The following is a 21,782-nucleotide window of genomic DNA, read 5'->3' as shown; positions in this document are numbered from 1 at the left end:
TACAATGAAATCCAAGGTTCTTTAATCATGCTCCCATTCAGTCACAGCCTCTACCACCAAATATCCCTCCATCACACAGATGCTTCTAGAACCCCAAAATTAATTTATGTGGTAACTGACAGGATTATGGTCACTGGAAGTAAATGCACAGTAAAGAAATATTAAAACATTAAATGGGAGACACAAATGAATCCAAGTCTGATATTAAATAGCATGAAACTAGGTACTAGCAGATATAATAAAATGATATCTTCATGAAATTAATTTTTTCTTTAAATTCATTTATACTTCTTTTTGAGAGTATAGTTATGTTCTATAGTAATGGTCTATGCTGACAAGCCATCCAAGATATAAAATGTAAAACTAAGTACCTAAAGATTTTGACCAAATGCATAGCATTATTTGATATAAATACCAACTTCCAGAGGTCTTCTACCAAAAGCTACAATGGGACAAACCCAGAAGAAGTTATGAGTTGAGATAAATGAGCCAGAAACACACACACACACACACACACACACACACACACTAACATAGTAATAAAGTGTCCTAAAGACAGCACTGGTTATTAATTCTGTAAATTCTGATAAGTACCCTAACTGAACAATCTAGTAGCTCTTTTGTCTGGAATGAAATAAAAATGTCTTGCAGTCACTTTCAATTGCCTTCTGAATCATATTATACCATGTTGGGAACACCAGTTTGTAAGAAAGTCTCTGTTTCAATCAAAAACATGATTTCCCAGCTAATTATCTAATTAGATATACTTTGTTATAAAAACATATTTTTAATCAAAATCAAATCAATCTCTAAAAGGCAAAATTCTGTCACTCCTGAAGATAGTCACACCAATAAATTATAGGCTAAAAAAGTGATCTCAAACACAAGTATCATAAGTTTTGAGCTACAACAACTAAGGTTAATACTTATACAAACTCTACAAATATTTATAATACTGGTTTCAAATGCATCTAGATACCATAAATTCTGCCATAATAAATGAAAACCAGCCCCACAGTGTAACTGTTATAAGCATAATATTGAAAAAAGAAGAAAGGTATAGAAAATTGCATACTGATCCCACTGATTTAAAGTTTAAAAAACAGGTACAATTTATTATATATTGCTTAGGTGTGCATAATTAAAAGGAAAAATGATACAGAAATGCAAGCAAATGTTTAGAATTAGTCAGAACTGTAAACATCTCTAGGAGGGTGGATGAGGAATACGTGGAGAAGCTGGTGAGGGGTGGGGTGGTAAGAAGTGCTGGCATTTTGGGACTTCTAGATCCACTTGATGCTTACATAGATTTTTGCTATAATAATTTTTTCAACAACCTATTTGTGTTTTACGTACTTTTCTGTATGTGTATTTTAGTTTACGACTTAAAAAAAAGGAAAAGGGAAGAAGGAAGGAAAGCCACTAGTCCTCCAGAGACCTTGGTTGGAAGAGAGGCAGCATACCCCTAAGTCAACAGTTCCAGAGGAGCTGCTCGACTTCTCAACCTCATCCCAGTGGCAGATGGGGCAGCTGTCCAAAAGCCAGGCTGAGTGGTATGGTTCTGAGTGTCATTCCTGAAAGTTACTCTAGGTACTTTTCCTTCCTCCATCCCTTTCAAAGATTTGTAAGACTGAATCCCTTTCTGTTTATCACATGTAACAGTAATTCTCTTAACAGCACATGAACCCTAACTAAGAAAAGCCATCAAGAGATATTCGAAAAAAACCAGAGTGGAATCTCCAATATGGAGTATTAACAGTAATGAGGCAGAAGGGCTAGACACTGACCATTAAATTAACCTGATACTCATCCATCATTCCCAACAGATGTCCTAGCACAAGCATAAAAATGAAATCTTACTTAACACTTTATGAAATTGGCTTTTAATTTTCCTAAAAACAAAAAGGAGTGGAAAACAAAGGGTAAAATCTAGAGGCACGGGGAGGAATGAAAAACGGAGTTACCTGGAGTCTCGTATTCATTTCTAAGAAATAAAAATTCTTCTTTGAGTCCACAAGGAATTCCACGGTTCCAGCAGAGGAATACTTCACTGCTTTGGCAAGAGCTACAGCTTGTTCTCCCATTGCTCTTCGAGTTTTTGAATCCAGAAAAATGCTACAAATACAGAAAGAGTAATCAACATTTTGAACAAAAGTCATCTTGTGCGTGCACCATATAAAAATGTTCTTAAAGTTTACTCAGATGTGATCATCTGTATCAATGTAAGACATATGTTTATAGTACATGTTTTTTGTATTATTAGGCCTAACATGTTTAAATAAGTCTAAATAAGTTTAAATAAGATTTTTATAAAACTAACGTGAACTTCCCACATTATAGTGCAATTTCCATCAATTTTAGCACAAGCAGTTGTTTCAACCAGTAAAACTTAACATATATAGTCAGAACTTCCCTAAGCTAATATTGGGAGATGTGCCTTAGGGAGAACACGTGTGTGTTGGATGAGCTTCCTTCAGGCAAGTCCTAACCAGGACTGGGAGTTCAATATTAACGAATCAACGACATGCATTAAGTATGGTGGCTTTCAACAGAAACACACATAAAACAAGGTTATGTCAAGATATTTTCGTCAAGGTTACGTATTAAAATGTCCTGACTAGAGGCTCCCAGAACCTAACTCTGTACTTCCTCTACGTATTCACTAACTCAGTGTTCACAGTGACTCTGTGAAACACAGCTACCACAAATAACAAGAATTGACTATAAGTCTAATAAATCCTCAAAACTTTTATTTCGCAATACCAAAATTACCCTCTAGCAGGCAAATAAAGCTTGAATGTTTTCGATAAACACTAAAAAAAAAAGAATATTTGTGTATTTTCACGTCTTTTGCTTCTGGGCAAGAAAGGATCTAAGAAATAGAATATTCACTACTTTTTGTGGATTAAAATTCGTGGATCAAGATTTAAGTGACTTTTATAGAATTTTTATTATGGAAGAGCATAATGGACTTCTATGCACCTGTTTCCTATGTGAAACAATTATTAATACACAGCCGGTCTTGTTTTGTCTATATCGCATGTCTACTTTTCTACCAGGCCCATCCATTTTATTTTTATTTTTTTACAAATTTTATTTTAAATCAAATCCCAAATTAGATATCATTTCATCTATAGAAACTTCCATATCTGTTTCTAGAAAATTTTTAACATAATCACACTTAAAACATTAATAAGAACTTCTTAATAGCATTTAATATCCAGATGGTATTCAAATCTCCCTGATTATTTCAATTTTTTTCAGGTAATATCTTTGAATCAGAATTCAAATAAGGTCCAGCCACCCCATTCACTTATTTATTTTTACATCTTTACAGTTCTTTTAACTTGTAACGTTCTCTTCCCTTTTTTTACGACAAGGATCTGCTCATTTTCCTCTCATTTCTCACAGTCTGGGTTTAACCCCAGAGTTGCACAGCATCTTAACATCCGCATTGTATTTCTATTTCTCATAAACTGCTGGTTAGATTTAGAACCCTGAATAGACTTCAGGTTGGACTGGGGGCAGGGGAGACAAGAATACTTCACCAGTGGGAAGTGTACCTCCTAACGTCTCCTTTTTGATGGCTAGGAGTAATCACTGAACTTAGATATTCTGAATCTTATTTACCTATTATAAACAACAGTTCTGCATCAACCTAATGAATATAGGCATAGATGACATTTCAATGATACCTAGCTGATAAAATTAATACAAAAAAAAAAAAAAGAACCCCAAAATTAACATCATAACATTTGGAGAATTTCAAAGACTGTGGAGTAAAACTATTTTTGTCCTGTCTGATCTTGTCCTTGCTCGTCATAAACTCTGCCAGTAACACTCAGAGCTGTAAGCAACCTCATCACTGCACTCAAAACACAGCAGTAAATTCACATTCTAGAAACTGAAAGCTGAATATTCCACTCATTTAAGATTTTACAAATAATAACATATAAACACCTATCAAGTCACTATTAATGATCAGTTCTCATTTGGGGGTTCATTTTTTGTTGTTTTTGTTCCTACTGCTTTAAATTTTCCTCTTTTTCTCTCAATTAACAGGTGAGTTCCTATGAAAAAACTTACATTTCTAGTGAAAGAGAGAGAAACAAAAATAATGGTTCAAGTTTCCTAGTTTGTGAAGGATTTTTATCCCAGGTAAAACCTGAAAGGGTTTTAAATAAAAAGAAAAAGTTAATTATATTGGAAGCAATAAGAAGAGAACACAAAACTATAAAAGTGGTATGTCAGAGACTATCACTGTTCTACCAGCAACCTTGTGCCCTTCCTCCACACTAGAATTTTAGCAGAGCACATGGTTACTTGATTTAAAAAAGACATTTCCGAGGAGTTAAGATGGCGGAGGAGTAGGGGACGCCTTTTTCAGCCGGTCTCCTGAGTGGAGCTGGATAGGTACCAGACAAGCCTAAACAACCACGGAACCAGCCTGAGACGCAGGAAGATACATCTGGATCTCTACAAATGAACATCTCCAGTGCTGAGTAGTGAGGTACGAAGCGGGGAGTCGTGAAACCGTGCACAGATATCGGAAGATAAACGGAAGGCGCGAGAGAGCGGACAGAGAGCGGACTGAGACCGTGAGCCGGATGCGCGCGCCACCAGGCATCTCGCGGAACTCCGGAATCCCGGTGTGCTCACTGGATCCAGACTGAGACCGGGAGCTCCGGGAGCGCGCGCGGGGCGGCTGGCGGCTGGCGGCATTAGAAACACAAAGGACAGAGCCGCGCCCGGCCCTGGAGTGAGGCTGGGATGCCGGGTGTGGAGGCGCACATCGGGGCGCTGCAGAGGTTGAGCAGCACCAACAGAAACAGAGTTAAAGTGGCCAGAACATCCAGTGGAGACGGGCATAATCCCTCTGTTCTGAGACAGAGAGCTGAAGATGGCCGCTGCTGCTCTGACTCTCAGAAGAGGCACAGCAAACCGCCAGGGAAAGCCGCCAGAGAACAAAAGCCTGGAAGATCCACCGGCTCACAGCGTGCCATCCCCATCCCCCGCAGGGGACACGGAGACTCTACCCACAAACAGGGTTGCCTGGTGTGCGCGGCATTGGCCCTCCCCCAGAACACAGAAGGCAGGCGGAAAAATCAAGACCCACAACCCGGGGCGCCTGGGTGGGCCGCAGATCATTGACGCATGTCTCCGAGCTTAAGGCGTGATCCACGGCGTTCCGGAAGAGGAGTCCTCATCGAAGCTCTCCGCTGGGAGCCTAGCTTCTTCTCTCTCACTCCCCTGCTTCTGTTCCCGTTCTTGCTGACTGTCTGTCTCTCTCTCTCAGATAAATAAATAAATAAAATCTTTAAAGAAGCAGCCCACATCCCTAAGATCCCTATAAAACAAAGGGCATGGCCTGGGACCCAGTCAATAATTTCAGCTCTGGACAACCCCACAACCTCTCCTCATCAGAATGACAAGAAGGAGAAGCCCCCCCCCCCCAGCAAAGAAAAGACAGTGAGTCTGTGGCCTCTGCCACAGAAATAATGGATATGGATGTAACCAAATTATCAGAAATGGAATTCAGAGTAATGATGGTCAAAATGATGAGGAGAATTGAAAAAAGTATTAATGAAAAGGTTACTGAGAATATAGAATCCCTAAGGACAGAAATGAGAGAGAATCTGACAGAAATTAAAAATTCCATGAGCCAAATGCAGGCAAAACTAGAGGCTCTGACGGCCAAGGTCACCGAAGCAGAGGAACATGTTAATGAATTGGAGGATGGCTTAATAGAGGAAAAAACGAAAATAGAAGCTAGTCTTAAAAAAATCCACGCCCACGAATGTAGGTTACGGGAGATTACTGACTCAATGAAACAATCCAATGTCGGAATCATCGGCATCCCCGAGGGGGTGGAGAAAAACAGAGGTCTAGAAGAGATATTTGAACAAATTGTAGCTGAAAACTTCCCTAATCTAGCGAGGGAAACAAACATTCATGTCCAAGAGGCAGAGAGGACCCCTCCCAAGCTCAACCACGACAAACCTACGCCACGTCATAGTGCAATTCGCAAATATTAGATCCAAGGATACAGTATTGAAAGCGGCCAGGGCAAAGAAATTTCTCACGTACCAAGGCAAAGGCATCAGAATTACGTCAGACCTGTCTACACAGACCTGGAATGAGAGAAAGGGTTGGGGGAGCATTTTTAAAGCTCTTTCAGAGAAAAACATGCAGCCAAGGATCCTTTATCCAGCAAGGCTGTCATTCAGAATTGATGGAGAAATAAAGACATTTCAGAATCGCCAGTCACTAACCAATTTCGTAACCACGAAACCAGCCCTACAGGAGATATTAAGGGGGGTTCTATAAAGGTAAAAAGGCCCCAAGAGTGATACAGAACAGAAAGTCACAACCGATACAAAAAAAGACTTTACTGGCAACATGGCATCATTAAAATTCTCTCTCTCAGTTCTTAGTGTCAATGTACATGGTTTAAACGCTCCCAAAAAACGCCACAGGGTTGCAGATTGGATAAAAAGAAATGACCCATCCACTTGCTGTCTACAAGAGACTCATTTCGAACCCAAAGATGCATTCAGACTGAGAGTAAGGGGATGGAGTACCATCTTTCACGCAAATGGACCTCAAAAGAAAGCTGGGGTAGCAATTCTCATATCAGATAAATTGGATTTTAAACTACAGACTATAGTTAGAGACGCAGAAGGGCACTATATTATTCTTAAAGGAAGTATTCAACAAGTGGATATGACAATTATAAATATATATGCCCCCAACAGGGGAGCAGCAAGATACACAAGCCAACTCTTAACCAGAATAAAGAGACATATAGATAAAAATACATTAATAGTAGGGGACCTCAACACTCCATTATCAGAAATAGACAGAACACCCTGGCAAAAACTAAGCAAAGAATCAAAGGCTTTGAATGCCATACTCGACGAGTTGGACCTTATAGATATATATAGAACTCTACACCCCAGACCCAAAGAATACTCATTCTATTCTAATGCCCATGGAACATTCTCAAGAATAGACCATGTTTTGGGATACAAAACGGGTCCGAACCAATACCAAAAGATTGAAATTATCCCCTGCATATTCTCAGACCACAACGCTCTGAAATTGGAACTCAACCACAAGGAAAAATTTGGAAGAAACTCAAACACTTGGAGACTAAGAACCATCCTGCTCAGGAATGACTCGATAAACAAGAAAATCAAAAATCAATTTAAACAATTTATGGAAACCAACGAGAATGAAAACACAACAGTCCAAAACCTATGGGATACTGCAAAGGCAGTCCTAAGGGGGAAATACATAGCCATCCAAGCCACACTCAAAAGAACAGAAAAATCAAAAATGCAGTTTTTATATTCTCACTTCAAGAAGCTGGAACAGCAACAGAGGGACAGGCCTAATCCACGCACAAGGAAGCAGCTGACCAAAACTAGAGCTGAAATCAATCAAGCAGAAACCAGAAGTACAGTAGAACAGATCAACAGGACTAGAAGCTGGTTCTTTGAAAGAATCAATAAAATTGACAGACCACTGGCAAGACTTATCCAAAAGAAAAGAGAAAGGACCCAGATTATTAAAATTATGAATGAAAAAGGAGAGGTCACGACGAACACCATTGAAATTGGAAGGATTATTAGAAATTTTTATCAACAGCTATATGCCAATAAACTAAGCAATCTGGAAGAGATGGAATCCTTCCTGGAAACCTATAAACTACCAAGATTGAAACAGGAAGAAATTGATTTCTTAAACAGGCCAATTAATTATGAAGAAATTGAGTCAGTGATAAACAACCTTCCAAATAACAAAACTCCAGGCCCGGACGGTTTTCCTGGGGAATTCTACCAAACATTCAAAGAAGAAATAATACCTATTCTCCTAAAGCTATTTCAAAAAATAGAAACAGAAGGAAAGCTACCAAACTCATTCTATGAGGCCAATATTACCTTGATCCCCAAACCAGGCAAAGACCCCATCAAAAAGGAGAATTACAGACCGATTTCCCTAATGAATATGGACGCCAAAATCCTCAACAAGATACTTGCTAATAGAATCCAACAGTACATTAAAAGGATTATCCATCACGATCAAGTGGGATTCATACCTGGGATGCAAGCGTGGTTCAATATTCGCAAATCAATCAGCGTGATACATCATATCAACAAGAAAAGACTCAGGAACCATATGATCCTCTCAATCGATGCCGAAAAAGCATTTGACAAAATACAGCATCCTTTCCTGATTAAAACCCTTCAGAGTGTAGGAATAGAAGGTACATTTCTCAATCTCATAAAAGCCATCTATGAAAAGCCTACTGCAAATATTATTCTCAATGGGGAAAAGCTGGAAGCCTTTCCCTTAAGATCAGGAACTCGACAAGGATGCCCACTCTCGCCACTATTATTCAACATAGTACTAGAAGTCCTTGCAACAGCAATCAGACGACAAAAAGGGATCAAAGGTATTCAAATTGGCAAAGAAGAAGTCAAAATGTCTCTCTTTGCAGATGACATGATACTCTATATGGAAAACCCAAAAGAAGCCACTCCCAAACTATTAGAAGTTATAGAGCAATTCAGTAACGTGGCGGGATACAAAATCAATGCTCAGAAATCAGTTGCATTTCTATACACGAATAACGAGACCGAAGAAAGAGAAATTAGGGAATCCATCCCATTTACAATAGCACCAAAAACCATACGTTACCTTGGAATTAACTTAACCAGAGACGTAAAGGACCTATATTCTAGAAACTATAAATCACTCTTGAAAGACATTGAGGAAGACATAAAAAGATGGAAAGATATTCCATGCTCATGGATCGGAAGAATTAACATAGTTAAAATGTCCATGCTACCCAGAGCAATCTACACTTTCAATGCTATCCCGATCAAAATACCAAGGACATTTTTCAAAGAACTGGAACAAACAGTCCTTAAATTTGTATGGAAACAGAAAAGGCCCCGAATCTCCAAGGAACTGTTGAAAAGGAAAAACAAAGCTGGGGGCATCACAATGCCGGATTTCGAGCTGTACTACAAAGCTGTGATCACAAAGACAGCATGGTACTGGCACAAAAACAGACACATAGACCAATGGAACAGAATAGAGAGCCCAGAAATGGACCCTCGGCTCTTTGGGCAACTAATATTTGATAAAGCAGGAAAAAACATCCGGTGGGAAAAAGACAGTCTCTTCAATAAATGGTGCTGGGAAAATTGGACAGCTACATGCAAAAGAATGAAACTTGACCACTCTCTCACACCATACACAAAAATAAACTCCAAATGGATGAAAGACCTCGATGTGAGACAGGAATCCATCAAAATTCTAGAGGAGAACATAGGCAGCAACCTCTACGACATCGGCCAAAGCAACCTTTTTCATGACACATCCCCAAAGGCAAGAGAAACAAAAGATAAAATGAATTTATGGGACTTCATCAAGATTAAAAGTTTCTGCACATCCAAGGCAACAGTCAGAAAAACTAAGAGGCAGCCCACGGAATGGGAGAAGATATTTGCAAATGACACTACAGATAAAGGACTGGTATCCAAGATCTACAAAGAACTTCTCAAACTCAATACACGAGAAACAAATAAACAAATCAAAAAATGGGCAGAAGATATGAACAGACACTTTTCCAATGAAGACATACAAATGGCTAACAGACACATGAAAAAATGTTCAAAATCATTAGCCATCAAGGAAATTCAAATCAAAACCACACTGAGATACCACCTTACGCCAGTTAGAATGGCAAAAATAGACAAGGCAAGAAACAACAATTGTTGGAGAGGATGTGGAGAAAGGGGATCCCTCCTACATTGTTGGTGGGAATGCAAGTTGGTACAGCCACTCTGGAAAACAGTGTGGAGGTCCCTTAAAAAGTTAAAAATTGAGCTACCCTATGATCCAGCCATTACACTACTGGGTGTTTACCCCAAAGATACAGACGTAGTGAAGAGAAGGGCCATATGCACCCCAATGTTCATAGCAGCAATGTCCACAATAGCTAAATCGTGGAAGGAGCCGAGATGCCCTTCAACAGATGACTGGATTAAGAAGTTGTGGTCCATATATACAATGGAATATTACTCAGCTATCAGAAAGAACGAGTTCTCAACATTTGCTGCAACATGGACGGCACTGGAGGAGATAATGCTAAGTGAAATAAGCCAAGCAGAGAAAGACAACTATCATATGATTTCTCTCATCTATGGAACATAAGAACTAGGATGATCGGTAGGGGAAGAAAGGGATAAAGAAAGGGGGGGTAATCAGAAGGGGGAATGAAACATGAGAGACAATGGACTATGAGAAACAAACTGAGGCCCTCAGAGGGGAGGGGGGTGGGGGAATGGGATAGACCGGTGATGGGTAGTAAGGAAGGCACGTATTGCATGGTGCACTGGGTGTTATACGCAACTAATGAATCATCGAGCCTTACATCGGAAACCGGGGATGTACTGTATGGTGACTAACATAATATAATAAAAAATCATTTTAAAAAAATAATAACAATAAATAAAAAATAAAAAAGACATTTCCCAACTTCCCTAGCAAAGTCCCTGACTTCAGATCACCAACAAGCAATCAGCACTAGTAGGTTCTGGGGCCCTTCCTTAAACATACAGGTAGAACATTCCTTTTTGCTTTTTCTTCTTCCTTCCCTCTTACTTCCTGGTGCTGGGCCATGAGATAGGGTCATGCCCCATGTAGCTGAATTAGGCTGTTCTTCACAGCATGGTGGCTGGTTTTTACGTTAAGTGTACAAGAGGCAGGAAATGGAAGCTGTTTCCTAAAGCCTGCACACAGCATCACTTCTATGCAGCCTATTCTCAGAGCACAGAATCAAGGGGAAGGTACAAAGATCCCTACCTCTGCCAACAAGAGAAGCGGAAAAAACTTGGGAACCATGTCTTAAAACTACCACACCATACTATATGTTTAAAACCTAATATAATTAAAGCAGGACTTGCTTTGTGCCATTACCCTATAATTAAAAATTCACTCATATTCACACCTACTCTTTATAGAAACTATACATACATATCAAGGCACACTGGCTATGACTAAGTCACAACCGGCTATACTCCTCATTGCCTGATTATGTAAAAATGACAGTGCAGACTCAACTGGGGGATTTTTAAGGATGCAGAGACAACTAGAATATATATAAAGACCAACCTAGCATCAAAGCAGAATTGAAGTTCCATGAAATTGCTACACTAAACACATCTAAAGGTAACTTGGAGAAGGACCCAAAATAGTTCTGATAAATCGAGGAATTTCCAAAAACCATGCTCCAGAAGCCTTTTGATGGTAGGATAAATTCAAAACTTCAGGATCAACTTTATGAAACCTTCACCAACAGAAGATCCTAGAAGGCATGGATCCCCAGACATTCCACAAGACCAGAAACACCAGCAGGGTCTCTATTACCTAGAAGTTCATGGAAGCCATAGTTGGCTATCCACCTAACTCTCTCCTCTAACAAAACCCACCATTTTTTCCTCCAGTATTCACTCACGTGTCATGCACAGAAGTACTGAGGGAGACTGAGCAGCAAATTCTTAATTATAAAAATATACACTAATAGACTCTATCATGACAATTCCACCGAATTGCTATTGGAGTAATTTTAGCCAATAAAATGGGAAAGAACTATAAACAAAATCAATCTATTACGAATGTTAAGAAAAAACTCTTACCTTGGTGCTTCCTCCACCACTTTCTGGTTTCTTCGCTGAATTGAGCACTCTCTTTCATTGAGCCACACAGCATTCCCATGCTTGTCACCTAAAACCTGACAGAGCAATACCACTTGAAAGATTATACAGCCATACCTATAGAGTATGTGCCCAATTAACATTTTCACCATATAACACCCCTTGGTTTTTACTCGAACCTCCCACAACACACGTACCTCTCAATTATATTCCTCTTTTGGTTGATGTCAATAGAGGAAAACTTTATTTACAACCCTGAAACTCACTAAATGTTTTAAAAAGACTTGAGGAAATAATTCTCACATTACATTTCCATTGCACTGGGTGAAATATCACATCAATTGTACAAATTTTGTGAAGGACACTGAGTGTCAACAAAGGGAATGTACATTCTAAATATCAGTGGTGCTTTAGGAAAACCGTATTATTACAAACATCTGTTTTTAACATAACTAAATGTCCGTTGATCAAGAAATACTATTTTATTTACGTCCAATATTACTCTGTTACTTACATACGGATGTTTTTTACTCTGCTTTATTTCTGTTATAGAAACAGCTAAAAGGTCTGGGGTTAACACGTAACACTATGATTTTTCCTATTTTTAATACTGAGAAATAAGCTAGATTTGTCAGATAAAATAACAGGACACCCAACTGAACTTGAATTTCAAATATTTATTTATTTATTTTTAGAGAGAGTGCACACGTGAGTGGGGGGCAGGGCAGAGGGGGAGAGAGAGAATCTCCAGCAGACTCCCCACTGAACACGAAGCCAGGCGCAGGGCTCAATCTCACAGTCCTGAAATACTACCTGAGCTGAAACCAAGAGTCATATGCTTAACCAAATGAGCCACCCTGGCACCCGTGAATTTGAATTTCAAATAAACAACAAAAAAATCTTAATAAAAATAATTATTGGGACATACTTTCACTTAAAAAAAATCACTGTTTATATGAAATTCAAATTTAGCATGTATCTTATCAGCTAAATCTGGTAACCCTAAAACATGCTCTTGGTTAATATTTTTGCACAGAATGTTTGCTTTTAGGAAGAGATTCATCTATTTTCACAATTAAGGAGTAGATACATATTATTGAATGCATATATTAAGTTCACAGAAGTAAAAGCTATTCTAGAAGCCAAAAGGCTAAGCCATAATTTTAACTCCAAATTGCTATGCAACTTCTCTGGGCAAGTCACTTTTTTTCCTTATGCATTATCAATAGCAGATAGTATCTTAATATTTTATATGGTGCTAAAAATATAAAATCAAAAAAGATCATGGTTATAGTAAACTATAAAATGAGTAGTTAACATATGAATGTAAACTTGATTTTTAGTACTAAAACCTATCTAAGCCTTAAGAATGATTCCAAGCAAAGGAAAATACTGCAGTAATGAAATGCCAAGAAGCTGGAATTTTATTTTTAAGTCTCAAAGATGGCTGCATGAAGTACAGCCTAAAAAATACATTAACACTAAATTTATTCTACTTTTTTTCTTCCTCAATGACAAGAAGTGAAAGCAGACTGGGCGTCCAAGAAATAAAGCCATGATAACCAAGAATTCTCAGAAATATTTCTAACTGTAAGATATTAGATTCATATATAGAATTACCTTTGTTTTCCCCTAAAGTCTGTGTAGTCTCCTAATTCTTTTTAAAACATCTTGTCATGGGGGCATCTGGGTGGCTCAGTTGGTTAAACGACCAACTTGATTTTGGCTTGGGTCATGATCCCAGGGTTGTGAGACTGAGCCCCCAGCAGCTGTGGAGCCTACTTAAGATTCTCTCTCCCACTGTCCCTCCCCTTGACAGCTCGCTCTCTCTCTCTCTTTAAAAAAAAAAAAAAAAAAAAAAAAGTTTTGTTATTTCCTAAGCATTCAGCAAAAATAGTATTTTTAAAGATTTATTTATTTGCAAGAGAGAGCACACAAGCAGGTGGAGGGGCAAAGTGAGAGGGAGAGAGAATCCTCAAGCTGACTCCCTGCTGAGCATGGAGCCTGACCCAGGGCTTGATCCCAGAACCCTGAAATCATGACCCAAGCAGAAATCAAGAGTCGGCTGCTTGGGGCACCTGGGTGGCTCAGTCAGTTAAATATCTGACTTTGGCTCAGGTCATGATCTGAGTCCTGGGATCAAGCCCCCCCTCCCCCATGGGCTTCCTGCTAAGTGGAGAGTCTGCTTGTCCCTCTCCCTCTGCTCTTCCCCCAATCCCACCCCACTCATACTCTCACAAATAATTTTTTTTTAATAATAGAGGAGAGGGGAGGGGAGGGGAGGATCGGCTGCTTAACCAACTGAGCTACCTAGGCATCCCTCAACAAAAATAATTTGACAGTGATTTATTCCACTAAATAAATGAAGAGACTAAGTGACCAGACAATATAAAGACTGCCTGTAAGGGAAGTTAATCCTTAAATCCCTCATAAGGCTTTTTGGTTTTTGTTTTTTAAGATTTTATTTTTTAAGTAATCTCTATACCCTATGTGGGGCTTGAACTCACAACCTGGAGATCAAGGGTTGCATGCTTCACTGACTGAGCCAGTAAGACACGCCCCATCATTAGTTTTGTTTTGTTTTCTTTCACTTTTAATATAGCCTTTTACCAAAGTGCAGGTACTCAATGTGGAAAAGTCTCCCAAATACACTGCTTACTGAAACAAGCTTCCTGATAACAGAGTGTGCACATAATGCAAGCGATTCAGCATCCCTGGATCCAACTCACAAAATGCCAGTAGTGCCCAGGTTGAGACACATGGGTCTAAACCACACAGAGTGGCGCCATTGCCGCCACCAGTGCAGTTTCAGCATAAGAAAGGACACAGTATGTGATAGCCCCCATGTAAAAAATAATAAGTGGTACACATATATACTTCACAGTCCACAGCAGGATATAACGGTGCCTGCTTCTAGGGACAGAAACCAGGGGACTTGGAGACAAGGGTGAAAGGAATGCTCCCTTTTCATTGGATGTCCTTTATTGTGCGCACAAATTACCTCACATAAATAAATACATGCAAATTGAGGGGAAAAAATTTTTTAAAAACTTCCAAGCATAGATCAGATACGGCTAACATCTGTGTTACCTATTTAAGTTACGAGGAGACACTTCCACCTATGTTTAAAATTACCACCTAGATTATATGGCATGGCTAATGAAAATAAACTACAAGCTGATAGAGATCTATAATTACTTAACACAATCTGACGAACATTTATTGAGTAGTAGTCATGTGAAAGACAATGGCCTGGTTGCTGGAAACAACAAATGAGTGAGACCTACTAACTGCCTTCAAGAACTTCTTGGTCTATTCGATAAGTCAGACAACTCAAGATAAAATCAATGGTCATCTAACAAATATGTGACATACGGCGAATACAGAGAAGGGGAAAATTAATTCTGCCTGTATAATCTTACACAAAGGGCAGCCTAAATATCTCTCCTAAGTTACAGACTTAAATATCCAATAGTCTATTCAACACTTACACTTTGGTATCTCAACCTTAATTTCTCCAAAATCACACCCTGATCGCCTCCCCAAAACATGCACCTCTCACAGTTTTTCCCACCTCAGTAAAAGACAGTCCCAGTCTTCTAATTCCTCAGGCACAAACCCTAAAGCCACCTTTGACGCCTTATATTTTTTCTTATACATCACATCTGATCTTTTAGAAAATCTGGTCTACCTTCACCGAGTATCCAGAATTCATTCACATCTCACGACCTCCACTACCAACATCCTAGCCCAAGCTGCCATCATCTCACACTAAGAATTACAGGAAAAGAAAAAAAAAATTCTCCCATGAAATCTCTCAGCTTCAAATGGTGGTTTTCAAATACTAAGTAAAAGCCAATGAATACTGTGTGCCTCCTTTTTTTTCCCCTTTAACCTTGTTGAATGGAGCTATTTATTGCAGTGTCATATCCTTTTCTCATCGTTGTAAGTTTGATGTGCAGGCGTCACACTGTCTTCAAATACAGAGGTCTTTGCGTTAGAGGAACTGCTTTTAAGGAACCACATACAAGAAGTCTCATCCATAGCTGGACCGAGTTTGAAGGCAAGATTCTGGTCTTCGAAGATGTTTACATTCTACTTACAGAAGGACATGATCACATGATCATTGGGGGCTGGAGAATGGGTTGTGGTAGACCATATCCAAAGTTGGCCCCCACATTCAATAATACATTAAAAGAATCATTCACCATGGTCACGTGGAATTTATGCCAGGGATGCAAGGATGGTTCAATAAAAACCACAATTATAGAATTTAGGACTTTTATTACACCTCGTCAGAACAGGCAAGGGCAGCAAATAACCTGTTTTTTAGTTTTCTGATCCTCTATTCACATTGAAATAAGTAAGACAATACTTAAACTTCAGTATGATTTCAAATTTGATATTTACATTTTATCAATTTTAATTCAACTCATAGCCATAATGTTCTTAACAGAAGACATTCTTAACAGAAATCAAAACTTCAGGAGACGTTGTCTTCTGTGTGTTATTTCAGAAAACCAATTTTTGTCTTGCTGAAATCCATACCCCCACAACTGCTTTAGCAGTTAGATTAAAATCTTAACCTGAGGAGAAGAAATGATTTATTCATCTCTATACTAGCAGCTCCTAGAAGAATGCCTGTCTCAGTGAGCCACGCAGACATTTGGTGAATTAAAATGATAGGAGACCATATCAAGCACTTTAAAAAAAAAAAAAGGCAAGCCCTGTCATGGCCCAGTCTCACAATGGGACTGAACGAATCTCTAGGTGCAATGTATTTAGCTTGGTTAGACAGCTTGAGACTGCTTCTTTCTATAGCAGGATTTTTAGATCATTCCCTATGTTGACCAACATCCTGGCACTTTGATAAGAAATATACCAGATTCCAAAACGAAGCGATCAATTTATGTACATTCTCTATTTTGAAGTTATTCAAGCATATCAGAACAATTCACAATCATTCTAAATGGAAGAAAGGATATGTTTCCAATAGGAATAAATGATATTTTTTAAAAGTCATAATAATTAGAAAACATCTTAAAATGTACCAACCTGGATTTCTATGTGACGAGGGTTATCGATAAATTTTTCTATTAGTAGTCTATCATCACCAAAACTAGAAGCAGCTTCTTGAGATGAAAATCTGAAACCATCCCTAATTTAAAAAAAGGGGGAGGGGAGAGTGATCAAACTAACAAAATAAATACAGCCCTCAAATAAAAGAAAATAAAGCAATTAAATATTTATTTTCGTTTACTTATGAACAAAGCAAAGAAAAAGTCACTTAATGCACAAATAACTAAATTGACTTTCATTGACCAACAACTCTTACACTCACCAGCTTTGTGACCTGGGGTCAGTGATTTAACTTCCCTGACCCTAGATTTTATAATGAAATAGGAATACCAATACTTAGTTCACCAACTGTTAAAAATTAGATATTTTTAATAAGCCACACAAATCAAATAAAGTTCCACTTCCTCAACCCTAACACACCTTAATTCCACTAATAAAAAAATTTAAAAATGCACATTCATTTGACTCAAGAGTCAGAACATACACACAAAAATGTGAAGGACCAACTTGGCCAATGGCACAATGGGGCAAAACTACAGCAAAATACTCAGTGAAAATGAACATACAAGAGGAGGACCCTCCAGAACATTTTATGATATTTTTAAGTGATATTTTAAATACACACACTTAAATGTAACTGCCCTTCACATACCCATACAGATCATTACAACTTTATCATCTTGGAATTGTTAAAAAATAAATGAGTAAAAGAGAAAAAGTACAATTTTTGAAAATAAAAATATGGACATAATTATAACTTTATACATTTTATTCCCAAACTCTATTAATTTAAATTGTTATAATTAAAATATGCTTACTAAAGTCACACACTATGAAATGGGCTCATTCGGTCAGTCTATTAAAAATGCACACTTGCTTACCTAAAACTAATTGAGTATATTATTTTCCACTCACTGATATATTCAGAATATAAAGTCTAATTCTTTTTACATGTCACTAATAGTTTCTTAATCTTCAGATTAAATATCTATACTTAAATACAACATTAAAGTTCTTCCAACCTTTTAATTTGCAAACACTCCATCTAGCATTAGAAATAAATGCCACATTTGTTCTTGTGCTTAAAAAATACAACACAGCAAGTAAACAATGACCAGAAGATAAATTCAAAACATACTGCAACAATTCCTGTTTCTCAGCGTTCTCAGGGAAAAGGTATCAGGTTTTCTTAGTCCTCTGTTAGTTCTTTGATTTAGGGGAATGGCGTTTTTAATCTCTGGAGACTCAAAAGAAACTAAAGCACAATGAACTATTGTTTTCAGTACCATAGGGCCAACTTTTTTATAGATGGGGTATGATGATTCACAAAGAAAAAAACAAAGCACTTTACAGTTTATCTCTGCTGTAATGACTAAGAGCTTTCATTTTGCATTTAAATGAAAAATGCTAGAGAAAAAAATAAAAATCACTCAAATAAATTATCACATTTGAAAGCATCACCAGGATATTTTGGAGCTCACAGAAAACTACTTTGAAAACATTTGTCATGCTCAGTTACACATTCATTCAACAAATATTTACTCATCGTGAAACCATGTGCCCGCTGCATGTGTAGGTGATAGGAATATAAAAATAAAGCAGAAACTGCTCTCAAAGCACCCAAAGTCTAGCAGGGGTATTCCAAAATGTAAACGTGGTCAATTTTCCATTGTGCCATATTTCACTGAAATGAGGATAAGGAAAAGAAAGCCAGAGGTTAAATGAAGATATGAGTCTACTTTCAACAACCTTCTGATTCTCACCTTGATTTAATATACAGTAACAACAAACACTATTAAAAAAAAAAAAAATCTTTCAGATGTTCTGAAGATTCCAAGATAAGCCATAGATGCTACTTCCCCGAAAATAATTAGGAAAGATGTTACAAGAGGGAGACACTCCTCAGAATAAAATAATAAAGCAATTAATGGTTACGTGGTTTTCCTTCCAAAGAAGGCTAAAATTTTCGTGGATCATGCAAAAAAAAAAAATCCCCCCCCCCCAAGAAAGGAGAAAGGAAGGAGCCTGTACAATGTGGCACATTAACAACTGGTGACTCTAGAGGAAAACTACAGAGCGTTTTCTGTACTATTCTCTCAATTTTTCTGTAGTTTAGATTCTTCCAAAGTAACAGGGGATATAGAGCAACTTTTTAAAATGAGGAGCATGTATCATTAAATCAAACAGTATCATTCTTTTATCAAATTGAGAATATTTTAGATAGAAATTTATGTATTTTTATTAATTTTATTAACATATTTTGAATCGATGTGCCACTTAAAGGGTTATTTGCCCAAAAAAAGATGTCCCCTATATGAACAGATATAGTGATTTCTGAAAATACTGAATGCCGCATTAAAATCCATTGGTTAACAGCACAGCAAATCTTAATACCAAGAAACTGAAGATTAATCTTCACCATAAAGTATGTTGCTAACAGTAAGCCCTACAGAAATGAAGAAGAAATCGGAAATCCCAAGAACAATGAAAAATAAGTGCTAAAGCTTAATTGCTTTGTAAGTGCCACACAAACGGGGCCACACAATGAGAAAAAGTTTGTAAAATGCAAATCTCTTGCAAAACCATTAAGTTGTGTTTAATATCCTTATTATGTCATTCTTTCCTACCCAGACACTACAGCAGATCGTTTTTTCCCAAAGATGGCCGCAGTGCTATCTCCCACTCCATGTGTTTACACTATAAATCTCTTTTGTCTAATCATGCAGCATATGAACCTCTTCTCAAAATAAGGCTTAAAGCGCAAAAAAGGAAAATGCATAGGACTGCACAGAAAACAAATTATATTGAAATATAGGATTCAAAATATTTTCTAAGAACAAATTTTGGATATAATGCATGGGGTTCTTTACTCATAAAAAGCTCCAACAACAAATCTAATAATCACTGTTAGAAATATATTACCACATAACAGTTGTTGAAGATATAGGATTTCCATAGTGGTAGAAAGTTCCGAAGATACTACTACTCTTGTAGTTCGTTGCCTACACTGGAGGAAACACTAAATCCCAGTTAGAGGCGAGCGAAAGAATTAGGTCCTTTTTTTCCTCTCATTCAGATGCATAAATCTCCTCTGAATTTTATGGGACTGGGAACTTAAAGGTTAAGAACTTGTGATCTAGTGCATAAACCTCATGGAGGAAAGAATTATTTTGTCTGTTTTTGTTTGTTGATGTATTCCAAGAATGCTACTAAAACAGTGCCTGTCACACAGGTTCTCAACAAATATTGTCAATCCATGCAATGAGTTAGTTCTTGCAGTCAGTCTCTGGTACCAGTGTCACTCAGACTGGGGTTTAAAGAGCAGTATATGTCATCTCTCATCACCCCACAACACAACCGATTACTTTCTCTGATGCTCAACCGAAGAAACAATGGTGTTCTGAGACAATTTCTTTTAGAGATAAAACCATCTGTGCAAGTCTGCAACCTGGTGTCTTCCCAAAAGATTTTAAAGGGTAATGTATTGCCTCGAGGAAATTTTTACCTTACTTGTTCACTTGAGAACCTAATTTCTGAATTAGGTTTGTACTGGACAACTTTCATACCAACTGCTCTGGATTTCTATATTTAACAGGGAGGAAAGGAAAAGCAAAGGAAAGGGAGAAAGCAGAACCATCTGGAAGACCACATTACTTCCAGGTAGAAAAAGGGCACCGAAAGGCAACAAACGCGATAATTAAGTCATTTTTTTGTCCTCTCCAACCCTCCAAAAAAAAAAAAAAAAGACAAAAATCTCTTCTGTCAAACCTGAAAATCAATAAAAACGCAAACCTAAATAGAATTCCCTAAAACCTGTTTATACTAGGGAGTTTTTCAAAAAACGATTTTTTAATCACCATGATGTTAACAACGCATTGGGTCTTTTAAATTGTTTTAAAAGTTACGTTTCATTTCTGAAACTGGTATACTAAAAGAAAGTGGTCTACATTTACAACAGAGTGCACTGTATATAAAGGACATTTAGTAGTTTCGAATTCAAAAGGAAATACATTCTACAGCAAAAAATTATCAAAGTAGTTCACTATCTTTATAGACAAGCAATGGAAAGCAGGAGCGTACTGAGTGATACATAAACAAATGAAATCATGATTGCCTTCAAATGTGTTTGCTTCAAATCTCTGACCACATTCAGAAGATACATCAAATGTCAGTAGCTTCTGCCTAGAAAATAGAATCATGCCCATAATTTTAAAAAACACACTGTAAAAACAAAAAGACAATCCTTTGTTAATGCCTAGGGAAGTAAAAAACCTTTCTGTAACAGAATAATCATCATCAAAATATAAACAAGGAAGTATTCTGCATAATTTCCATTTTTTTCCCCATCTAAAAGGGTAAAAATGAGATGGTTATTGTAATTACTCCATTACACTTTTGGTATCTGTTTACTTGTCAGTTTAATAAAACTCTAGTAACTGCAATTTTCATCAAAAGTATATTTTGGACAGCACCTCACCTGGTCTCTTCATCATCCCAGGCGATTCGCATGCCTTTCCCACCACCGCCTGCTGAGGCCTTGATCATGACAGGGTAGCCTAACAGCAGGGAAGAATTAGACAGAAGTTCAGACTTTGATCATCTGGATGCATGAACATGACAACTGACCACATGTTCAATAACGCAGAAGACAATAACTAATTTATTTAAAAGTTCCTTTCTCTAAAATCAGGAAAATAACACCAGTGTAATGATCTCATATATATTTTAAAGATGAGAGTGCGATCATTTTAAAAGGACTATTTGTATCAATAAATATAACATTTTCCCCAGTAATGAAATAAAAAGCTAAGGAAACATAAATAAGTTATTTGACAATGGATTCCAAAAATGGAAGTAGATAAAGTATTAACTAAGCAAAGATGAGAAGCAACTTTTATATAATATTAAGGAAACACACACACACACACACACAATATTCCCCAAAACTGCTGTTTGCACGCATAACAAAAATTC

The 21,782-nt window shown here is 37.6% G+C and overlaps 1 protein-coding gene across 4 annotated transcripts in view; it reads right to left on the bottom strand.

Annotated features, from left to right (window-relative positions):
• PCCA (propionyl-CoA carboxylase subunit alpha) overlaps positions 1-21,782 on the bottom strand; it is a 389,990-nt gene that overhangs the window by 220,050 nt on the left and 148,158 nt on the right. For all 4 annotated transcript variants that reach the window (XM_040624198.1, XM_040624204.1, XM_040624209.1 and 1 more), the window contains 4 exons: positions 21,286-21,364; positions 16,785-16,887; positions 11,712-11,806; positions 1,965-2,115 (listed from right to left, as the gene is read on the bottom strand). In XM_040624198.1, the coding sequence (XP_040480132.1) occupies positions 1,965-2,115; positions 11,712-11,806; positions 16,785-16,887; positions 21,286-21,364 (428 nt within the window). The remainder of the gene's footprint in view (positions 1-1,964; positions 2,116-11,711; positions 11,807-16,784; positions 16,888-21,285; positions 21,365-21,782) is intronic.

Source organism: Ursus maritimus, unplaced genomic scaffold, assembly GCF_017311325.1.
Source record: "Ursus maritimus isolate PB19 unplaced genomic scaffold, ASM1731132v1 scaffold_10, whole genome shotgun sequence".
Lineage (NCBI taxonomy): Eukaryota > Metazoa > Chordata > Mammalia > Carnivora > Ursidae > Ursus > Ursus maritimus.
The sequence above is the reverse complement of the archived record's forward strand: the minus strand, read 5'-3'. Positions and strand labels throughout refer to the sequence as shown.